General features: G+C 39.4%; 1 protein-coding gene and 1 non-coding gene across 2 annotated transcripts; one reads left to right on the top strand and one right to left on the bottom strand.

Moving 5' to 3' along the window:
* Window positions 1-9,213: 9,213 nt before the first annotated feature.
* Window positions 9,214-19,527, bottom strand: LOC131228868 (uncharacterized). Its single transcript, XM_058224717.1, has 2 exons — window positions 19,159-19,527; window positions 9,214-9,546 (listed from the first exon to the last, which is right to left on the bottom strand). Exons 1-2 carry the CDS (start codon window positions 19,525-19,527, stop codon window positions 9,214-9,216), a joined length of 702 nt encoding a protein of 233 aa, XP_058080700.1.
* Window positions 16,951-17,057, top strand: LOC131230144 (small nucleolar RNA R71). The gene has a single exon (XR_009163867.1). It is a non-coding gene; the product is annotated as a small nucleolar RNA R71 (small nucleolar RNA).
* Window positions 19,528-22,167: the final 2,640 nt, after the last annotated feature.

A 22,167-nucleotide genomic window follows, 5' to 3' on the forward strand; every position in this document is an offset into this window, starting at 1 on the left:
ATTATTCAATGTACTTGAGCGTTTGAGTCACACAAAGTTGGCAGATTGTTTTCAAAAAGCAAAAAACCTTTAAAAGTTCTCAGCCCATTCGAGGGTGCTTGTTGAAAGCTACCATTATGATCTTTGGTGGTTATACCAGTGATCTCACAATTGCAGGATACCTATTTGCCAAGAAAGCCACATGGTTTGTATGAATGTCTGGTTTGCATGAAAATCTGGTTTGCTTTACACCGCATTGGTGTTAAAACAAAGTGCCTCATCGTTGCAACAAGCATACAGCGGGGCGACTCATTAGTCTCGATCATTACCAATAATAATCACACTCACTAGATTCAAGTATCTTACCATCATTCTTGCCCATCATAGATGTGCCATACAGGTGGGTGATGAGAGGGCCGATTAGTTGGTTCGATTTCTTCTCCTAACAGTATTGAATAGAAAATGCTAAACAAAGTCGCATTCTTATAAAACCCGCTTGATTTAGATTGGAAAAATTATATGGATTTTATGAACATGTGCTATGCTACTCTATTAAAGTGTTTCAATATTTATCAAATCTGTTCTTATCTAACATTATCATGGAATTGTTCAGCAAATGTCATGCCCTCACAATTCGTAACAAATAAAATTTCAGAAAGGAAACATCCACACATCACAAAAATGGGGCTAACTATGATGTTTCACAGTAAAGTTGCATCTCGACTATGTGTAGAAGCCTTTCATACAACTATCTATGTAATCAACCGATTATTAACTCTAGTTCTTCAAAAAATTTCACTATTTCATGTACTTTTTGGACTGACACCAAATTATGGTTTTCTTCAGGTGTTTGGTTGTTTGTGATACCCGAATTTTTAGTTATGCATCACGACATTTGAGTCGTGTAGGGCATTTTTGTGCTTGGGTACCAGTTTCCACTAGTCTATTAGATTTAAAAAAGTGGTCAAGTGGATAATTGATTTGTCTCCGTTAACCAAACTACTAAAACATTTAGGGTCAAACTTATATGAACTATGATGGATCATTCAATGGTCTGGGTCTAATGGATTCTTTTTGTCTCTTTCAACTCCTCATCGTTCCATCAAAACTCCATCTCTAACTCAGTCAAGAAGTAATTAAATCCTCTATACCCCTCATACACTTCTTCTCAATTAGTTCATATATAAAGAATCCTTCTTTTTGTAGGAGTAAGAGAATACTATGACGGTTCCGTTCCTTTATATATTTATCTCATTTGAGATTCAACAATTCCCAAGTTTCTTGTTGATATGATCAAATAAGAAAAAATGATCATTTCTTTTTCATACTCTTTGATAACATAAATGTTGGAAATGGACTTCTAATGTGGAAGCAAAAAAGTCTATGACGTTGAAATGGACCCCGATATATAAGATCAAATCGGAAATAACATTTGTTTCATACTACTATCTTGGTATATAATTTCATTAGGAAAATACTCCACTTTTCACATAATTATACCAAGTCGTACCTAATGGTGAATATTTTTTATTTTGACCCAAGTCAGTCCTCTCACATAAGATGACCATACTCATTATTAGATATTAATGGCTATAGGTCTGTATTAAAACTTATGATGGTCATGTTATAATAAACTATTGAAATCAATGGACCATAATTCTCCCTTGGTCAATGACCATTGTGTCCAATCTCGAGTTTTCAAGGATAATTAAAGGACTCACTCCTCTACTTAACCCATAGTCATGTATGTTTAAGATAATACAACATATTAACAAAGGTATATTAATCTATCCCATTATGACCCTTGTCATCATAATCTACCATTGGAATTATCATTGTCATATCTACATGACCAATGGAATTGGCTCACATTAATTTTTCAAGGTACAAGTAGAACAAGTTCCTCTACAGAAGTCTAATATCACTTCATAAGACATTGAATTAATGAGATTCTTTGGCTCGGCTTACTTCTCTATGCTATTAAATCTCTACTACATTTCACTATATTGTGATAACCAGGTTATCATTTATATCGTCGCTAATCCTGTGTTTCATGAACGCACTAACATACTAAGTGACATAAGGATGAACGTGATGAGGTCGATCATCATTTTCCTTAAGGGGATAACTACTCCGAATCCACGGAGCTTCTCTGAACTCCTCATAGAGACTTACCAAATCCACGGAGCTTCTTCGGACTACTCACAGAGACTTCTCGAATCCACGAGGGAAAAGAAGGAAAATAGAAATAAATTCTAGAAATATGTAAATTGATTGATAATTGAAATAAATGAGTCTACAACCCTTTAAATAGGGATACCAAGCATTGGAAGAAGTTTCGGAATTAAACTACAACTAAAACTCCCTAAAATTTGTAACTTACCATAAATAGTAAATTTACTATTTACAGCAAGTGTCTTTTGTGGCTTAACCACATTATTCTCCTAATTTTTCTAAACACTCTTAATGTTGGACACAACTCCTAAAGCTCAAAGGTTGAAGAGTTATAATCAAACTAAAACTTACTATAAATTGTAAAAATGGAAATAAAATGAAATTTCGACCGCCGATCTAATGGAATCTCACAAATTTGGCATGTGCAACCCGGCTATGGTTGGCTAAAGTAGCTTCTCCTACCCTAAAATCATATATAGTATGTTAAGTAACTCATTCTGATTTGCAAGATACGCCTATTGTAAGGTTCCGATGGTCTAGATCACCTCTCCCTCCGGTCAGGCCTTCTCCAATTCATCTTGGACATGAAAGTGTCCACCACCCGCTCTACATCACTATGGCGGAATATCACTTTGTTTGAGAGAAGTTAGTTGCTTGGATTTTCGTACACCTCATCTACCATCCAAGGACTAGCTGGTTGATGTTTACTAAAGTCATTTCTGATATTTGTCTTTCTAAAATTATGTCCATGCAAGTATGACAAACATCCATAATTCACCTTCAGCGAGTGTCAGTGTGTACTGGTGTCGTGCTTCAACGCAACCCAGCTCATCTACTAAGCAATTCTAGGTGGTGACTAGGAAAAGTTAAAGAAAGAAAATATAGTAGAGCTGTTTCTCTGCATTAAATGTGGTAAGACGCCCTATCAGTGAGGGTTGCTTGTCTAGTGGGCCTATTACCGACGACTCATATTTTAAAAAGGACACTTTCTAGACAATGCAATCTATCACATTTATTCAATTTCTTGTACTGAATGTTTGACTAGGTGAACATTTTTGTTTTATCTTTCTATTGTTGCTTCAAAGACACTAATTAGTTTTTCTAGGATCATCCTATGGCTATGGATATTTTGAACAGATTACCATCCATAAGAGGCCCAACAAGATGGACGGTCTTTAGCAAGTGGATGCCAATTGCCTGTGACCCTGGCCATGGAGAGTTCCTGTAGGTAGAAGATATATGGGGCTCAGATCAATATCCATAATAAATCCACTCCATTCATTAGTTTTGCAAGCTCAAATTAGGAGATGAGTTAAAAAATGAGGTAGATACAAAGTTCAATTGGGACACATGGCAGGAACTGATAGGGATGGAAATGCATACAGTTGAAACCTTCCTGGAATATTGGACAGTGATGTTTATATATACCATCCAAACCGTTCAAAAGGTTATTCCTACTAAGATGAAAATGAAAACCCAAATATCATCCTGATCTAATACTTGTATGGCCCACGAAAATGTCACTGGTTGGCATTCAATCCCCACCGTTTCCTGTGGCGTGCCCCAATTGAGCTTTGGATCTGACTCATTTAGGACTCATGTCCCAACATCAGTTAGTGAAACTGACGGACAAGGTGGTGCCACGTGGACACTGTGCTGGGCCCCACACAACTTCCACCTATAGCAAGGGGGGACACAGGGCCATTCGCGTCTGGGGAGAGAGATCCACACCATAGACCTGACTACTGGAGGGCATTCATGGTTATCCTCGTGCATGGCCACCGACATATTGCGTTATATCTATTTATGTTAGGGGTACTTTTAGCCGAGAAAATTTATTTCCATGTGGCTACGTAGTTTTATAGTATTTTTCAGTTGTCCACATTCCCTTTTTGACGTAGCTACTATTTTTTCAAAATAACTGTAAAGTACATACATGAAGATCATGTTGGCGTTAGCTGCCTGTTGTGGCACGTGCGGGAATCCCCATAATTCATTTAGTGGGGCTAGGTCTAGGTTGGGTTGGGCCCACATCATGCTCATTGACAGCCTATGCAGCATGGTTTAAAAACCTTGGCTAGATATATTTCACCAAGACCCAGTCAAATCATGAATCGGTCAAAAATCAATTTAAAGAAAAAAAAGAAGTTTAAAATCAGGTTAGGTTTAGGTTGAGCAAATTCAAGTTAGGTTTGGTTAGGTTGAGAATGGATCCTTACTCTTGCTCGGGTGGTAGACTCTCAGGAGTTTCAACACCCGGTCTAGGGTTCGAGTATCCATAAGCGGTGAAATTCCACTAGCGTGAGTGTGTGGGAGTGTGTGTACAAAAAAGAAAAAAGAAAAAAAATGGTTAGGTTGAGAATAATCACATGTACTTCTGCCAGTTTGAATCAAAGTTTAGGGTTTGTATATAAAGAGATTTTAGTTAGATTCAGATCGGCTAACTTGCATTCGGGTGGGTTGGGTGCTCTCGAGATCATGTTAGGCTCCCGTTAAACCTCAACCATGATTCTAAAATTCAGTTGGTGGACTAGAAACTCGGAGTAGTCAGCTCAAATTGATGAGATTTCAAGCCGTGTCTCATAGAAACTTGCTGATTGGCATGAGTTGATATGGTCTTGAAAAGACTCATTGAATTGGCTCAAAAACTCAGCAAGCTTGATGCAGGGATGAATGTGATGAGATCGATCACTGTCTTCCTCGAGGATAACTACTCCAAATTCATGGAGCTTCTTTGGACTCCTCACAGAGACTTCTCAAATCCATGAGAATAAAAACAAGGAAAATAGAAAACAAATTCTATAAAATTCATAATTTGATTGATGAATGAAATAAATGAGTTCGTAACCCTTTAAATAGGGATATTAAGCCATGGGAGAAGTTTCAGAATCAAGCTACAACTAAAACTCTTAGAAATCGTGACTTAATATAAATAGTAAACTCATTATTTATAGATGACCATGATGTCTACTAGTGAGCATGGTTTTCGGCCAAAAATAGTAAGTGTCCGATTTTGGCTGAACCATGATATTCTCCTAATTATTCTAAGCACTTTTCATGTTGGGCGCAACTCCTAAAACCCAACGAATGAAGAGTTATACTGAAACTAAAACTTATTAAAAATAGTAAAAACGAAAATAAAACTGGATTTCAACCATCCATCTGATGGTATTTCACAAATTCGGCAGGGATAACCTGGCATAGCCAAGTTGGGTGGCTAAAGTAGCTTGTCCTACCCCAAAATCATATATGATATGTCTGATGGCTCATTCTAGTTTGAGAACTATGTCTGTTTTAAGTTTTGACGGTCTGAATCACCTTTGCTTCTGATTGGACCTTTTCTGATCTATCTTGGCTATGAAACTATCCGCAACCCGTCCGCACAACTTGATTGAATCACTGGTGCGGTCAGTTGGTTTTTGTTTAAAAACTTAAAAAATGCTCGATGCAAGAATTCAAAGACGTGACCATCCTAAAAAAAGGCAGAACAAAACACTGCTGCTATAGCATGGAGTTGTGTTGTCTTCAGTATTTTTATTCATTTATCAATCTCCAACAAATTTTAAACGCCTTATGTTATAAATTTTAATTATTAAAATATGGATTCAAGCCAATTGAAGACTTGGTTGATTCTTTAAGTTGATGTAACTCAGCTAAACATCGAGTCAGGTTGAGTTGAGTTTTTACGTTTTTGAACTATGGCCTCAACCCAAACCCACCCAATCAAGTTTCACACCTTTAATAATCAACTTAACACAACTCAACATTTTTATATATTACAGTACTTTCTATATATTAAATATGTTGATATAGGACCATTAGTTAATTGGATCACATTTGTAAGGACTGGTTGAAACTATGACAGGATTATCCTAAACTCAGTCTTCTGGTGAACTAAGTAAAAAAGAGTACTCAAACCTATTAAATATGTTGACATAGGACCATTTGAGTGATGCTGAAAATTCAGGCATGGGCTTGAACTTGGGCCCAGAAAACCTGTAGCCCATCTCAGTCCATTCTTTTTTGGGCCAACCAAGGGCAATGCAAGCAAGTTTTAAAGCATGGTCAATACGTTGGAGAAGGGCAATACTGGACTCATCGGTTGTGAATAGAAGAGTACTTGTCTCCATGCCCACAACCACTTTGGTATGTACAACTGATATCATTGTTGTTATATCCACGTGAATAATGGGTTGGGTTCATATTAATTTTTTAGGTCGCGATTACAGTATGTTCCTCTGTTGAAGTTGAGTATCACTTTATGAGACATTAGATTAGTGAGATTCTTTGGCTTTGCTTGCTTTTCTTTACTCTTAGCTTCTCCACTACATCTCTAGTGATGTTATACTATGATAACCACTCTAGATAGAATCACTAATCTTGTGATCCATAAATGTACTAATTATATATTGTGGACCGTCACCTTATTCAAAAAAGGTTGGTTGCTAAGATTTTCTATATGCCATATCAATCATCTAAGGATCAACTACCCAGTGTGTTTACCAAAGCTATTTCTAATTGTTGGTTCTAAAATACAGAAATATAGCAAAAAATTCAAAATATCAAATTAGTAATAATAAAAGAAGAATATGAAAAGCTGAGGCACATTATAGTCGTTGTCTTAAAGACAAATTTGTTTTCATAGGAAGATGATCCCTGATCTACTGGGTATCAGCAAATTTGCCCCTAAGATCCATGACTGATCATTGAAGGTTGTATCTGATTAATATGATAGATGTCCCTCACATATCATGGTGGGGCCCACATAGCCCGATCTCATTTCTACCCCCCCTCCCCCTCCCCCTCTCTCTCTCTCTCTCTCTCTCTCTCTCTCTCTCTCTATATATATATATATATATATATATATATATATATATATATATATATATATATAGTACTGGTCTCCTGAGCACCAGACCATAAATAAGCTAGGACTGTGATATGTATGTAAAATCCACTCTGGACATCAGATGTAGTATCCCGCGTTAGGCATAGGGTCCAAAAATCCGCACTATTCATGATTCAGGTGGTCTCCTCCTTGATCTATTTTCCAAACAAACACATAGCGTTAAGCTAGTTCACTGATTGTGTAGTGAGGCACTCACCACCCTTTACATGTTTTTATCCACGCTGTTCATCTATTTTTCAAATCATTTTAGGTTTGAGACCAAAATTGAAGTATATCTAAAGTTCAAGTGGACCACCCCACAGGAGACAATGGGAATTGAATGACTACAATCGAAAACTTCTTGGGGTCTATAGAAGTATTGATTGTGTTTTTCATTTATCCAGTTCCATGTGACCTTATTAACAGGTTAGATGAGAAATAAACAACAGTGTGGGCCCTAGAAAGGTTTCAACCGCGGACTCATTATCCTCGTTGCCTTCTTTGGTATGGTCCACTTGAGCTTTGGATATCCTTCAATTTTGGGTTCATGTCCTAAAATGTGCTGAAAAATGGATAGACGGTGTTGATAAATCACATATATCAAGATGGCCCCATAGAATCTTCACATCACATGGTGAAAAGTTCGTCGAGCCTCACTGCAGTAGGCTTCCTATCTTGTTACTAAATATAAGTTAAATTTTTTGCCAGGTGGTGTGGGGCCACTGTCATGTATTTCCAAAATCCCCCCCACTATCAGGTGAATGACTTAAATTTAGGTTTAGAGCAGAATAACCGGCCCGAAATATGATCCTAGCGGTCCACAGTATTAAAAATAGTGTATAAAATGGCAATTACCCTCCAAACTATTTTCCTTTAGTATGGCCCACCTATATAATGGATGTGGCTGAGTTTTGGGCTCGTGCCCTAAATTTTAGTGTGGCATCTATTGGTTTGGATGGATGGAAAATAAACATTACGATGGGCCTAGGAAGTGTTTAATGGATGGAGTTCAATCACCACCGTTTCCTGTGGTGTGGTACTCGTAAAATATGGATCTGGTTCATTTTTTAGGCAATGCGCTGAAATGAGCCAGCAAAATGGACGGTTGGGGTGGAAATTTAACACATATCAAGGTGGGTCAACGTTTATGGCTAAATTGAACTGGACTACTAAACAAAAGCATTGATATTTTTGGCCAGTTGTTTTGAAAACGTGACTTTATCCTCCAACGGATGACAACCACACTTAGGATCACCTAATTTCCTTTGAATGGCCAAACTAAATCTCAGTTGAAGCTAAATTTTGGACTTGTACGGTTAAAATGGAGCAACTCATTTGGTGATCGAATTAGATTTCACTTAAACATCACTGTTGTTCACTCCCCAAGTATAGGGTTGTAATGTAGTAATAAACTCGGTAAGACCGAGGTCGAATCCACAGGGACTGATACCTGTACGTTATCTGAAACCAAGTAGAACTAGAACTAGACTAAGATGTAATCTAAACCAAATAGAATTTAAGAAATAATTGTGGAATAATTATCTAAAACTTTAAGGAATTCAGAGGAAGGAAACTAGGGATTCAGAGGATCCACTTGTAGAGATCAGGGAGATCTTATGCCTGCATCAAAAATCATGGAAATCAACTAGACTTTCTTTGATATAGTTTTCAAGAGATGACAGGTATATGAATTAGAATGGATTCTATCACCAAACCATGCCCAGGAGACAAAGTAAACAACAGAATTAAACTAATTACCAACCAACCAACAATGTATGAAGATCAGGAAGGGTATTGTCATCCTACCATGCCCATGGGACAATGATGAACAACAAGGCTTCCTGGCGTCATAAACATCAAAAGGGGAAAAAGAAATACTCAAAATCATTGCAAATCCATTGTAAATTCAGTCACAACAAACCCTTAAAAATAACTGAAAATATTCTTTTAATAACCAACTATATCAAATTCAGTTTAGAAATTTAAATTAAAGGCATAAAGTAGGTTCTCCCATCTCGCTACAGGCTTTACCTCTTAGCCCTAGCTAAGAGGTTTAGCCACACATGATATGGGCTAAGTCTTAAAAGAATAATAGAATTATAAAGGAAAAGAAGAAGAAAAAAGAAAAAACCAGAATCGAGCACCCCTTGCAATCGTCCAAGCCCTGCTCCTCACGTTCCCGTTCCAGCCTCCAAGTCTTCTCTTTTTCTCTCCCTGACGTGCAGCAGCATCCAAGCCACGTTCCCTGCCTCAGCTTTTTCCGAAGTCTGCTCCCGTGCTTCCCGTTTCTTCCTTTCTTCTCCTTTTTTTTTTTCTTCTTTTCCCACGCTGATCTCCTCCAAACGCTCCCTCTCACTTTTCTTCCTTTCTTCCTTTTCTTCCTTACGTTCAAAACCCAAGACCGAGCACACCCCGATCCCTGACGTCCAACTCCTCTTTATAGCAAAAAAAACAGTCGGTCGGTGAGAACTTCCGCCCCCGAGAAGCAGTGGAGATGGCATCTTCTGTACGCACAGCAGGTGCGAACGTTTACGCATCAACAACACTCGAACGTGCGCTGGTGCTTCATAGGGCCCAAAGTTGCCGTCGATGGACAAATCTACTCCATCCATTGGATGCGGCTCGAAAATCTAGTTATATATGTTGATTTTGGCTCCGACTTGGAGTGGCCCGCAGATTTTTTTCTTGGTGACGTCTTCCGGGCATTTGAACGGTTAATAACCAAGCGCCATTGTCTATCTCAAATCTGTCACCTAGGCGTGAATGAGATGGAATGAGGGACTCTTTTGGACGGTCTGGATCAAACATTCGACGTACGGTTGTGGCCAACAGAATTCATCCGCAGGCTCTGTTGCAAAACAGAGCCTGCGTCATTAGCGCTGTGATGGCTGGTGGGTCCGGATTTCCCTCAGAAGGAAAAATCCAGTCCGCTCATTGCGTTCCTCTCGAAAAACTAGCTGAAAAAGGGTGTTTTTGTATGTCTTTTGGCTCCGCCCATTGAAGCTTTTCTTTCACCGCCCATCTTGCGTTTGATCGCTATGATCTTTCAATTACTTGCATGATGCCAAAAGGTCCTCTAGGTGAGGTTAATACCCCACTTATTTACACAATGGACGGTCCAGATTGACGATTTGGATGATGAATGGGCCCCACAGAGAGGAACCGGCGGTCGGCAGCGTTACGCTGTTGCGTAATTAAAGAAATTTGAGTTTGAGTCGGTCAGCGCCTGCTGACCGACTTATTTTTGATGGTCGTCCGGTGCACTTGTGCACCTTGCACGTGCACTGCATGTGTGGGTCCCATGGTGATGTTTGTAAGAAATCTGCTCCATCCATCTATTTTGACACGTAGTTTAAGGCGTTGAGACCAAAATTGGAGTATATCCAGATATCAGGCGGGGCCCACATAATGATTAAAGGGGCTGATCTGTCCGTTGGGCCACTTCCACAGTGATCCAGGAGCTGAAATTTTACGTGTACGGTTTATTTATAGTCCTTAGGCCACGTATGAAGTTTCGAACTGATCAAATGGTGGGAACCCTATGATCTTGCATTCTGGACACTTTTCAGGCCACTTGAGCTTCAATTCCTTGATTTTCTTGGGTCCCTGATGTGTAATTCTGTTGATCTTGGGTCTCTGGAGTCCGTCCCACGCTTTGGTGTCATTAGAGCGTTAAGTCCATGCTTTAAGCACCCTTTTCGGTCCAGGCTCGTACATACACTCTGCATTATAAACACGATTAATCAGGCCATTAAGCAGTATCATGCGTGTAAATCTATGCAATAAATGGGTCTGATATGCAATATTTGACCCTCAACACAACCCCCAACCAGCATTTTGCTAGTCCCGAGCAAAATATGCGAAAAATAAGTTGAGAATTACAGAACAATTTATAAACTCGAGTGATTTTTGCAGAGTAATCCAGATATGAGAATTTTTAGATTCATGACTGTTGGATATTACTTTCTCCTAGACTCCAGCACACGGTAAACTTCATAATCAAGTTCAAAGTATTATTCCATTAATTAGAAAAAATCTAACCATTGAGATCTATGAATGTATAGTCTAATCTCGACTTGTCAATATTAAGATTCACCTCGATATTTAAGGATATCATTGGTAACAACTAAGAGAATTTACGATAACTCAACTTGGCTTACACATTATCTTTTTATTCTTTTACTTTTTTTTTGATTTTTTTCATTAGAAGTAACGCCAAGAAGAGGGATCAGATCCTCACCTATAGGGAGAAACCCTAAGGTAAAGACTGTACACCCAACTTTTTCACATATCATTCATGGGGAATTAAATCTACACCTATAGGGAGCAAACTTATGGTGTAGACCATTCGCCCAATCCTTTCAATTTTTCAAGTTGGTTCCTTTCATGTTTAGTGATTACCAAGTTAATCTTTCAATATCAAACTGAAACCTTATTATGCACGTGAGATGTGTCCTGCGAATTCATGTCTCAATCAATGTTTACAATTTCTAGTAATGGATTAACGATTCAAACTTAGCTGTGAAATTTAATAAAATAGATAACTGAATCTAAGAGTCATAAATTACCAACTTCACTTATCTTGTAATTTTAAATCCAAAATGGTTATCAAAATCACTTCAAATTCAACAAAATGTCAGAATTTTTTTTTTTTTTTTTTTTTTAAATTTTCATAACTTTTGTACAAGTCCAAGAAAATGCTGATTAGGTGACCTAATCTCCCACCCCCAACCTAAAATCTACATTGTCCTCAATGTAAAAGAAATAAGCATGCGATGCACATGGGACAAAAAGTAAATGAGAAGTGATGGAAAGATAATACCTGGATGAAAGAATCAAGAGGCTTTTCAAAGATTTCTACGTAAGAGCGGTCAGCACAAGAGAGAAACCAACAGAAGTAAAATAAAATCAAAAATACAATCCTACCTATACCACTTTCGTAGGTGCTCTCGATTGCATTTAGCGTATGCAACAAGCCTTTAAACCCCTAGGTTACCCCTAGTGGACGAGTTGTAGTCTCGTGAGGGTTTGCATCAATGTTACCCACAAACATTGAACTAACTAATGATAAAAATGAAATGAAATGAAGAGCTGGGTTGCCTCCCAGGAGCGCTAAGTTTACTGTCTTCAGCCAGACAAATAAAGCAACTACCCTAGTCCTAAGAAAACAGGAAACCTACCTATACCTCTATCAGACTAGGAGATCAATCCTGGTAAACAGGATCAGTCAGAGGTATGGACATGTCCTCTGAATCAAATTTCTCGACAAATGGTTTTAATCGATGGCCATTGACTTTAAACTCCTTGCTATTGTCGGGATCTCTTATCTCAACGGCCTCATGAGGAAAAACAGTAACAACAAAGTAAGGGCCGGTCCAACGAGATCGAAGCTTACCCGGAAAGAGATGTAATCGAGAATTGTACAAAAGGACCTTCTGACCAGGCGTGAATGATTTTCGCAAAATGTGTTGGTCATGAAATGCTTTCATCTTGTCCTTGTAAATTCTCGAATTATCGTACGCATCATTCCGGATTTCCTCCAATTCATTCAATTGAAGTTTGCGTAGCGAGCCAGCGTTGTCCAGATTGAAATTAAGATTTTTGATCGCCCAGTACGCTTTATGTTCCAACTCCACAGGCAAGTGACAAGCCTTCCCATAGACAAGTCTAAAGGGAGACATTCCAATAGGAGTTTTAAATGTAGTACGGTATGCCCATAAGGCATCGGTCAATCGGATTGACCAATCCTTACGATCTGGGTTAACCATTTTCTCCAAAATGTGTTTGATCTCCCTATTGGAAATCTCAGCTTGTCCACTTGTCTGTGGATGGTATGGGGTGCTCACCTTATAAGAGATACCGTATTTCTTCATTAAGCTCTCGAATGGTCTATTACAAAAGTGTGAGCCCCCATCACTAATGATGGCTCGAGGCGTTCCGAATCGAGAAAGGATGTTTTCTTTTAGGAATTTAATGACCGTACGATGGTCATTCTTTCGACACGGAATCGCTTCGACCCATTTAGTGACATAATCCACGGCGAGCAAAATATACAGATTTCCAAACGATTGGGGAAATGGTCCCATGAAATCGATGCCCCAGCAATCAAATGCTTCAATGATAAGGATGGGATTCAAAGGCATCATATTTTGACGGGACAATGCTCCCAATTTCTGACAACGCTCACAAGCTTTGCAAAACTCATGAGTGTCCCTAAACATAGTGGGCCAAAAAAGCCACACCGCAGAATCTTAGCCGTGGTCTTTTTAGCGGAAAAGTGACCACCACAGCCTCGAGTGACAGAAGGAGATGACGCTCGGATGTTTCGTCGTACACATCTCCTTAGAATTTGGTCCGGCAATATTTAAATAAATAAGGATCATCCTGAAAAAGTTGCGCACCTCGGTGAAGAATTTCTTCTTATCTTGCGCATCCACCGTGTCGGTATGGCACCTGTAGCAAGATAATTAGCAATATCAGCGAACCAAGGTGAATGGGAGACTCTGAACAGTTGTTCATCAGGGAACATGTCATTGATATGGGTCGCCTCAAGGGAATCAGAGGTATTAAGGCGAGAAAGGTGATCGGCCACTACGTTCTCTACTCCCTTTTTATCTTTAATTTCCAAATCAAATTCTTGGAGTAGAAGGATCCATCGTATCAAACGGGGCTTAGAATCATTCTTAGAAAGAAGATACTTAAGTGCCGCATGATCTGTGTAGATAATGATCTTGGATCCGATCAAATAGGACCTAAATTTGTCCAAGGCGAACACTACAGCTAAGAGTTCCTTTTCCGTAGTCGAGTAGTTCACCTGGGCAGAATTTAAAGTTCTACTTGCGTAATGAATGACATAGGGCCGCTTATCTTTTCTCTGGCCTAGAACCGCCCCAAGAGCATAATCAGAGGCGTCGCACATAAGCTCAAAAGGAAGGTTCCAGTCGGGTGGCTGCATAATAGGTGCAATGGTTAACGTGCTCTTAAGCTTAGTGAAAGCTTCCTGGCACTGCTCAGTCCACTCGTACGGAGCATCCTTTTGAAGAAGATTACATAAAGGACGAGAGAGAAGACTAAAGTCCTTTATGAATCGCCTGTAAAATCCTGCGTGTCCTAAGAAGGATCGCACGTCTCTAATGTTCTTGGGTGGAGGTAGGTTAGAGATAAGATCGATTTTTGCCTTATCTACCTCGATTCCTTTGGACGAGATGATATGCCCAAGGATAATTCCCTTCTGAACCATGAAATGACACTTCTCCCAATTAAGTACCAAGTTCTTCTCTTCACATCTTTTCAGCACACATTTAAGACTTTCCAAGCACTTGCTGAAAGATGGACCATAAACAGAGAAGTCGTCCATGAAGACCTCTAGATATTGCCCTACCATATCAGAAAAGATACTAAGCATACATCGCTGAAAAGTGGCAGGGGCATTACATAGTCCGAATGGCATCCTTCGATAGGCAAAGGTGCCATAGGGACATGTAAATGTGGTCTTTTCCTGGTCTTCAGGGGCTATCTCTATCTGGTTGTAGCCCGAATACCCGTCAAGGAAACTGTAATAGGAATGACCAGCTAACCTTTCCAGGATCTGATCAATGAATGGTAAAGGAAAGTGGTCTTTCCTCGTGACGGTATTCAACTTCCTGTAGTCAATGCACATTCTCCAACCAGTAGTGACTCTAGTTGGCACGAGTTCATTATTAGCATTGGCTACGATAGTGATTCCGAACTTCTTAGGGACCACTTGAGTTGGACTCACCCATTGACTATCAGATATAGGGTATATAATACCCACATCTAATAGTTTAAGAACCTCGGCTTTAACCACTTCCTTCATGTTTAGATTTAGTCTACGTTGTGGTTGCCGAGCGATTTTTGCATTATCCTCAAGATATATGCGGTGAGTACAAATCGAGGGATCGATTCCCTTGAGGTCCGCTATCGTCCATCCCAGGGCTCCTTTATGCTCAATGAGAGTAGATATGAGCATACTCTCCTATTCTTTCTCCAGGTGGGCAGAGATCACCACCGGGTATGTCTCATCTTGACCTAAATAGGCATATTTCAAATCAGAGGGCAAAGGTTTTAGGTCAAGCTTCGGCGGCTTGAGATTAGACGGTAGAGGCACTACATCAGTTTGTGGTAATTCTTCAAATTGTGGCCTCCATCGGTTAACTTCAAGTACCGGTGTAGTATCAAGCAAGGCGCACGTCTCCCTAATCATGTCATCATCAAAATCATGGGAGTGGGCCAGGCACGTCTCTAGATGGTCGGAAGATAAGGTCAGAGGTGTCGTATCTTCCACGAAAGAGTTAATCATGTTAATGTCGTAGAAATCGTCATCATCCTCTGAGTTGCTGCCATTATTGAAAAAAATATTTGACTCCAATGTCAAATTTCCAAAAGACATAGTCATGATACCATTCCTGCAATTGATAATTGCATTTGACGTGGCAAGGAATGAGCGACCAAGAATGACAGGAATCTGAGTGCTCATGTTATTGATGAGTTCAGTGTCCAGGATGATAAAGTCTACAGGGTAGTAAAATCTATCAACTTGGACCAACACATCCTCAATTATCCCCCTTGGTACACGAACAGAGCGATCAGCAAGTTGTAGTGTGGTTAGGGTGGGTTTTAATTCACCCAAACCTAACTGTTTGTATACCGAGTAGGGAATCAGATTGACGCTCGCTCCTAAGTCAAGAAGTGCGTGATCAATTCGATGGTTCCCGATTACACATGATATGGTTGGGCTACCGGGATCCTTGAATTTCTGCGGCACGTCTTGCTTCAGGATGGCACTCACTTTCTCAGTCAAGAAGATTTTCTTTTGAATAATTTTCCGTCGCTTGGTCGTGCATAAGTCTTTTAGGAATTTGGCATATGAAGGTATCTGTTTAACGACATCAAGTAGAGGAATGTTGACTTTCACTTGTTTCAACACCTCTAGGATATCCTGAGAATTAGAGAGAGGTTTTGGTGAAACCAACCGTTGAGGGAATGGAGCAACTGGCTTCTCTAGAAGTTCCGGTTCTACTTTTTGTGGGGCATCACTGGATCCATCATTGTTGTCCTCTTCTGGTTCTTGAGGCTTTTCGGGCCTATCCGCAAGAGTTTTATCAATGATCTTCCCACTCCTAAGAGTGGTGATGGATTTAGCATGCCCCATCTGATTTGAAGAGCTGGGATCATTATTCTCGTACTGCGGTTTAGGATTGGGGAGAGGTTGTGCAGGAAGCATCCCCTTTTCTATAACCGTCATACGAGAATCTATCTTTTGCATAAATTCTGTGATTCCTCGCATTGCCTGAGCCAGCTCTTGTATGGGATTTTGAACCGGTTCCTCTTGAGGTTTCACTTGATTTGGATTTTGATTGAAGAAACCTGGAGGAGTCGCCGTTTGTCCATTTCTCCAACTGAAGTTTAGATGATTTTTCCAGCCAGGATTGTATGTGTTGGAGTTAGGTCCAGTAAAAGGTTTTTGATAATTATTTACGGCATTGGCTTGTTCATTCAACACTCCTCGAAAGGCAGGTATTGTAGGACAGTTTTCAGTTGTGTGAATGTTGCAATCACAGATGCCGCAAACAATTTCATTGACCTTATCCTTCTTTCCTTCCATGGCCTCAACTTTCCTTATGAGCGTAGTCACTTTACACTTGAGATCATCCTCTTCTTTCAAGAGATATAATCCACCTTTTTCCTTTAATTGAGTCGGCCTAGACGTGGTGTTCGCCATTGGGTAATAGTCCCATGATTGTGTTTTTTCAGCGAGACTATCGAGGTAATCCCATACCTCGTCAACATCTTTGTTAATGAATTCTCCATTACACATTGTCTCGACCATTTGGCGCATGGAAGATGTTAGTCCATCATAGAAAAAATTTGTAATGCGCCACGTTTCAAATCCGTGTTGTGGGCATGAGCTGACCAAATCTTTAAACCTTTCCCAACATTGGAAGAATGTTTCATCTTCCTTTTGGGCAAAGTTCATGATCACTTTTCTGAGGGTAATCGTTTTATGATGTGGGAAGAATTTTTTTATGAATTCCCTCTGCATGTCGTTCCATGTGCCAATGGATCTAGGACGCAGTGAATGTAACCACGTCTTAGCTTTCTCTTTTAAGGAAAAGGGAAAGAGTTTCAGCCTAATTGTATCCTCAGATACATTAGGAAAACATAATGTAGCTATAATCTCATCGAACTCTTTCAAATGTAAATATGGACTCTCTGATTCAAGTCCATGAAATTTGGGAAGGAGTTGGATAACTCCTGGCTTGATGTCCATTTGTCCTGTGTTTTCAGGAAAAATCATGCATGAGGGCATACTCACTCCCGCCGGTTGTAGATAATCTCGTAGAGTACGAGGCGGGGGTGCCTGTTGCACCTCATTCTCATCTTGGGTATCCTCCACCCTGGGTGGGAGTAGAGGAGGTTGGTCTTCAGCCATAACTTCAGTTAACTCAGGGGATTTCGAGCGGTGTCTAGTCCTGCGATGGATAGTCAACCCCTCAACCAATCCTCCTTCAGTCAAGAGACGTCGAGTGTCGTCACGGGCCCACTTGGGCATGAAACACTCGCAGCCCTCAATTAAATTCAAAGTCTAATCCTAAGAAAGGAAAAGAAAATCTAAAAAGAAAGAGAGGGAGAGTTGGAAAGAAATTACCAAATTGAAGCCCTAAGTTAAAAACCTGCAAAATAAAACAAAAATAAGTTAGATTCTAAAAAGAGAAGAATGATCCTTTAAAAGAAAAATAACAGTAAATTAATTCCTAAAAGAAGGTATTCTTAAAAGGAAGTGAAAATTTCTAAAATAAATTAGAAAAGTCCTAAACTAGAAAGTAAATTACTAAAAGAGAATTGAAAAATAGAAAGTAGGGAAGGAGCTTACCGAATTAGAGATTTCTATCTTAAAGGCCTACAAAATAGGAAGGTTAGTTTCTAAACAAAAATTCTAAAAATAATTTAGGAAACAATTTAGATTTTAAAAGAGTTAAAAATAGAAAGTTACTAAAATAAACTATTGAAAGTTAATTTCTAAAAAGGGAAAGAAATAACCTAATTTCTAAAAATAAACTATTTCCTACAGAAGGGAAGATACTAGAATAAAAAAATTTCTAAAATTTAAAACCTTAATTCTAAAAATAGGAAAAAGTAGAGAGATTAGGAATGAATTACCAATTGAGAAACTTATGTCAAGATCCTATAAAACAGGAAACAAGTTAGTTTTGAACTCAATTAAAAATAAATAAATAAAACTAAGGTTAGTAAAATCCTAATCTTAAACTAATCCTAAAACCAATTAATTTCAGAAAAACGTAGCCGTCCAGTCCCAGGCAACGGCGCCAAAAACTTGTTCACTCCCCAAGTATAGGGTTGTGATGTAGTAATAAACTCGGTAAGACCGAGGTCGAATCCACAGGGACTGATACCTGTACGTTATCTGAAACCAAGTAGAACTAGAACTAGACTAAGATGTAATCTAAACCAAATAGAATTTAAGAAATAATTGTGAAATAATTATCTAAAACTTTAAGGAATTCAGAGGAAGGAAACTAGGGATTCAGAGGATCCACTTGTAGAGATCAGGGAGATCTTATGCCTGCATCAAAAATCATGGAAATCAACTAGACTTTCTTTGATATAGTTTTCAAGAGATGACAGGTATATGAATTAGAATGGATTCTATCACCAAACCATGCCCAGGAGACAAAGTAAACAACAGAATTAAACTAATTACCAACCAACCAACAATGTATGAAGATCAGGAAGGGTATTGTCATCCTACCATGCCCATGGGACAATGATGAACAACAAGGCTTCCTGGCGTCATAAACATCAAAAGGGGAAAAAGAAATACTCAAAATCATTGCAAATCCATTGTAATTTCAGTCACAACAAACCCTTAAAAATAACTGAAAATATTCTTTTAATAACCAACTATATCAAATTCAGTTTAGAAATTTAAATTAAAGGCATAAAGTAGGTTCTCCCATCTCGCTACAGGCTTTACCTCTTAGCCCTAGCTAAGAGGTTTAGCCACACATGATATGGGCTAAGTCTTAAAAGAATAATAGAATTATAAAGGAAAAGAAGAAGAAAAAAGAAAAAACCAGAACCGAGCACCCCTTGCAATCGTCCAAGCCCTGCTCCTCACGTTCCCGTTCCAGCCTCCAAGTCTTCTCTTTTTCTCTCCCTGACGTGCAGCAGCATCCAAGCCACGTTCCCTGCCTCAGCTTTTTCCGAAGTCTGCTCCCGTGCTTCCCGTTTCTTCCTTTCTTCTCCTTTTTTTTTTCTTCTTTTCCCACGCTGATCTCCTCCAAACGCTCCCTCTCACTTTTCTTCCTTTCTTCCTTTTCTTCCTTACGTTCAAAACCCAAGACCGAGCACACCCCGATCCCTGACGTCCAACTCCTCTTTATAGCAAAAAAAACAGTCGGTCGGTGAGAACTTCCGCCCCCGAGAAGCAGTGGAGATGGCATCTTCTGTACGCACAGCAGGTGCGAACGTTTACGCATCAACAACACTCGAACGTGCGCTGGTGCTTCATAGGGCCCAAAGTTGCCGTCGATGGACAAATCTACTCCATCCATTGGATGCGGCTCGAAAATCTAGTTATATATGTTGATTTTGGCTCCGACTTGGAGTGGCCCGCAGATTCTTTCTTGGTGACGTCTTCCGGGCATTTGAACGGTTAATAACCAAGCGCCATTGTCTATCTAAAATCTGTCACCTAGGCGTGAATGAGATGGAATGAGGGACTCTTTTGGACGGTCTGGATCAAACATTCGACGTACGGTTGTGGCCAACAGAATTCATCCGCAGGCTCTGTTGCAAAACAGAGCCTGCGTCATTAGCGCTGTGATGGCTGGTGGGTCCGGATTTCCCTCAGAAGGAAAAATCCAGTCCGCTCATTGCGTTCCTCTCGAAAAACTAGCTGAAAAAGGGTGTTTTTGTATGTCTTTTGGCTCCGCCCATTGAAGCTTTTCTTTCACCGCCCATCTTGCGTTTGATCGCTATGATCTTTCAATTACTTGCATGATGCCAAAAGGTCCTCTAGGTGAGGTTAATACCCCACTTATTTACACGATGGACGGTCCAGATTGACGATTTGGATGATGAATGGGCCCCACAGAGAGGAACCGGCGGTCGGCAGCGTTACGCTGTTGCGTAATTAAAGAAATTTGAGTTTGAGTCGGTCAGCGCCTGCTGACCGACTTATTATTTTTTTTATGTTCGTCCGGTGCACTTGTGCACCTTGCACGTGCACTGCATGTGTGGGTCCCATGGTGATGTTTGTAAGAAATCTGCTCCATCCATCTATTTTGACACGTAGTTTAAGGCGTTGAGACCAAAATTGGAGTATATCCAGATATCAGGCGGGGCCCACATAATGATTAAAGGGGCTGATCTGTCCGTTGGGCCACTTCCACAGTGATCCAGGAGCTGAAATTTTACGTGTACGGTTTATTTATAGTCCTTAGGCCACGTATGAAGTTTCGAACTGATCAAATGGTGGGAACCCTATGATCTTGCATTCTGGACACTTTTCAGGCCACTTGAGCTTCAATTCCTTGATTTTCTTGGGTCCCTGATGTGTAATTCTGTTGATCTTGGGTCTCTGGAGTCCGTCTCACGCTTTGGTGTCATTAGAGCGTTAAGTCCATGCTTTAAGCACCCTTTTCGGTCCAGGCTCGTACATACACTCTGCATTATAAACACGATTAATCAGGCCATTAAGCAGTATCATGCGTGTAAATCTATGCAATAAATGGGTCTGATATGCAATATTTGACCCTCAACAACTGTAAGGCCCACTTCAGCTGGCCACACATTAAGATAGTGGATAGTGCGTGCGGACTGGTTCTCGGTGCTATGTCAGCATTCTATTCCTCTTCGTTCATTCCCTCTCTCGATGCTCTCTATACCTTGGTAAGCCCTAACCCTAGTATGTGAACCCATTGTCATGTATGTGGACTCGATTGTGGGCCACACATATGGGGTCTAATATGGGCCCCATTGTGATGTTAAATTAACATATTTATTATTGTTAGAAGTTTGAAATACATGTAACTTGTTCACTATTTTGGATTTCATGTAATCTATATATCCATTGTTGTATTTCACATAATCTATATTCACTATTTTAGATTTCATGTAATTTGTACATTATTTTGGATTTCATGTAATCTGTACAATAGTTTGGAGTTTATATAATCTATCCACGGTTAGATTTCATGTAATATGTATACTATTGTGGAGTTCACGTAAGTTGTCCACTTTTAAATTTTGTGTAATCTGTATACTATTTTGGATTTTGTGTAATATATATACTATTTTGGATTTCATGTAATCTACATACTATTTTGGAGTTCTTGTTATTTGTCCACTATTAGATTTCATGTAATCTGTACACCATTTTAAATTTTATGTAATCTGTCTAGTTTAAGTATGCACAAATCATGCATTTTATGTACGGTTTGTTGTTCACAAATCATACATTTTAGCCACAAATTTCTGACTACAAATCATGAAAATTTATTTAATTAATTGCTTTAAGTTTCAGGGTGCCAAAAATCAGCCACATCCAAAAATTAGGTGGGCCATACCATCTGAAAACATGTAAAATCATACCTAAAATATATAAAAGCAATTAGTGGAGCTTACCTGAGTTTTGGAATGGCCTAAAATTTGGTGTGACTCCTCATCCAAGTGGGTCACACACAATGTATGGGCTAGATGTCAAAAGCATATCTCAATGGGCCCTATATACAATTTAGAAGGTTTTAATGGGTAGGTACCTACTCTCAACTATTGCTTGTGGTGTGGCCTACCTAAGTCATGAATTGGCTTATTTTTTGGTCCATGGCTCACCATTGAAGGTTGCGTCTGATTAATATGATAGATGTCCCTCACATAGTAGTTATTATTCAGGTAAATATATTACACACACGGGTGCGCACACACACACAAACACACACACATATGTTATACATACTATGGATAATAAGTTTGGACACGAAATCTGTCAATTTTGGACAACATTACTAGTCTATAAACCTGTTCATTTTAGACAGCGTGATTGGATTTTAGATATGTTCACTTTTTTATTTTATTTTATT

Source organism: Magnolia sinica, chromosome 16 (assembly GCF_029962835.1).
Source record: "Magnolia sinica isolate HGM2019 chromosome 16, MsV1, whole genome shotgun sequence".
In the NCBI taxonomy this organism is placed as follows: domain Eukaryota; kingdom Viridiplantae; phylum Streptophyta; class Magnoliopsida; order Magnoliales; family Magnoliaceae; genus Magnolia; species Magnolia sinica.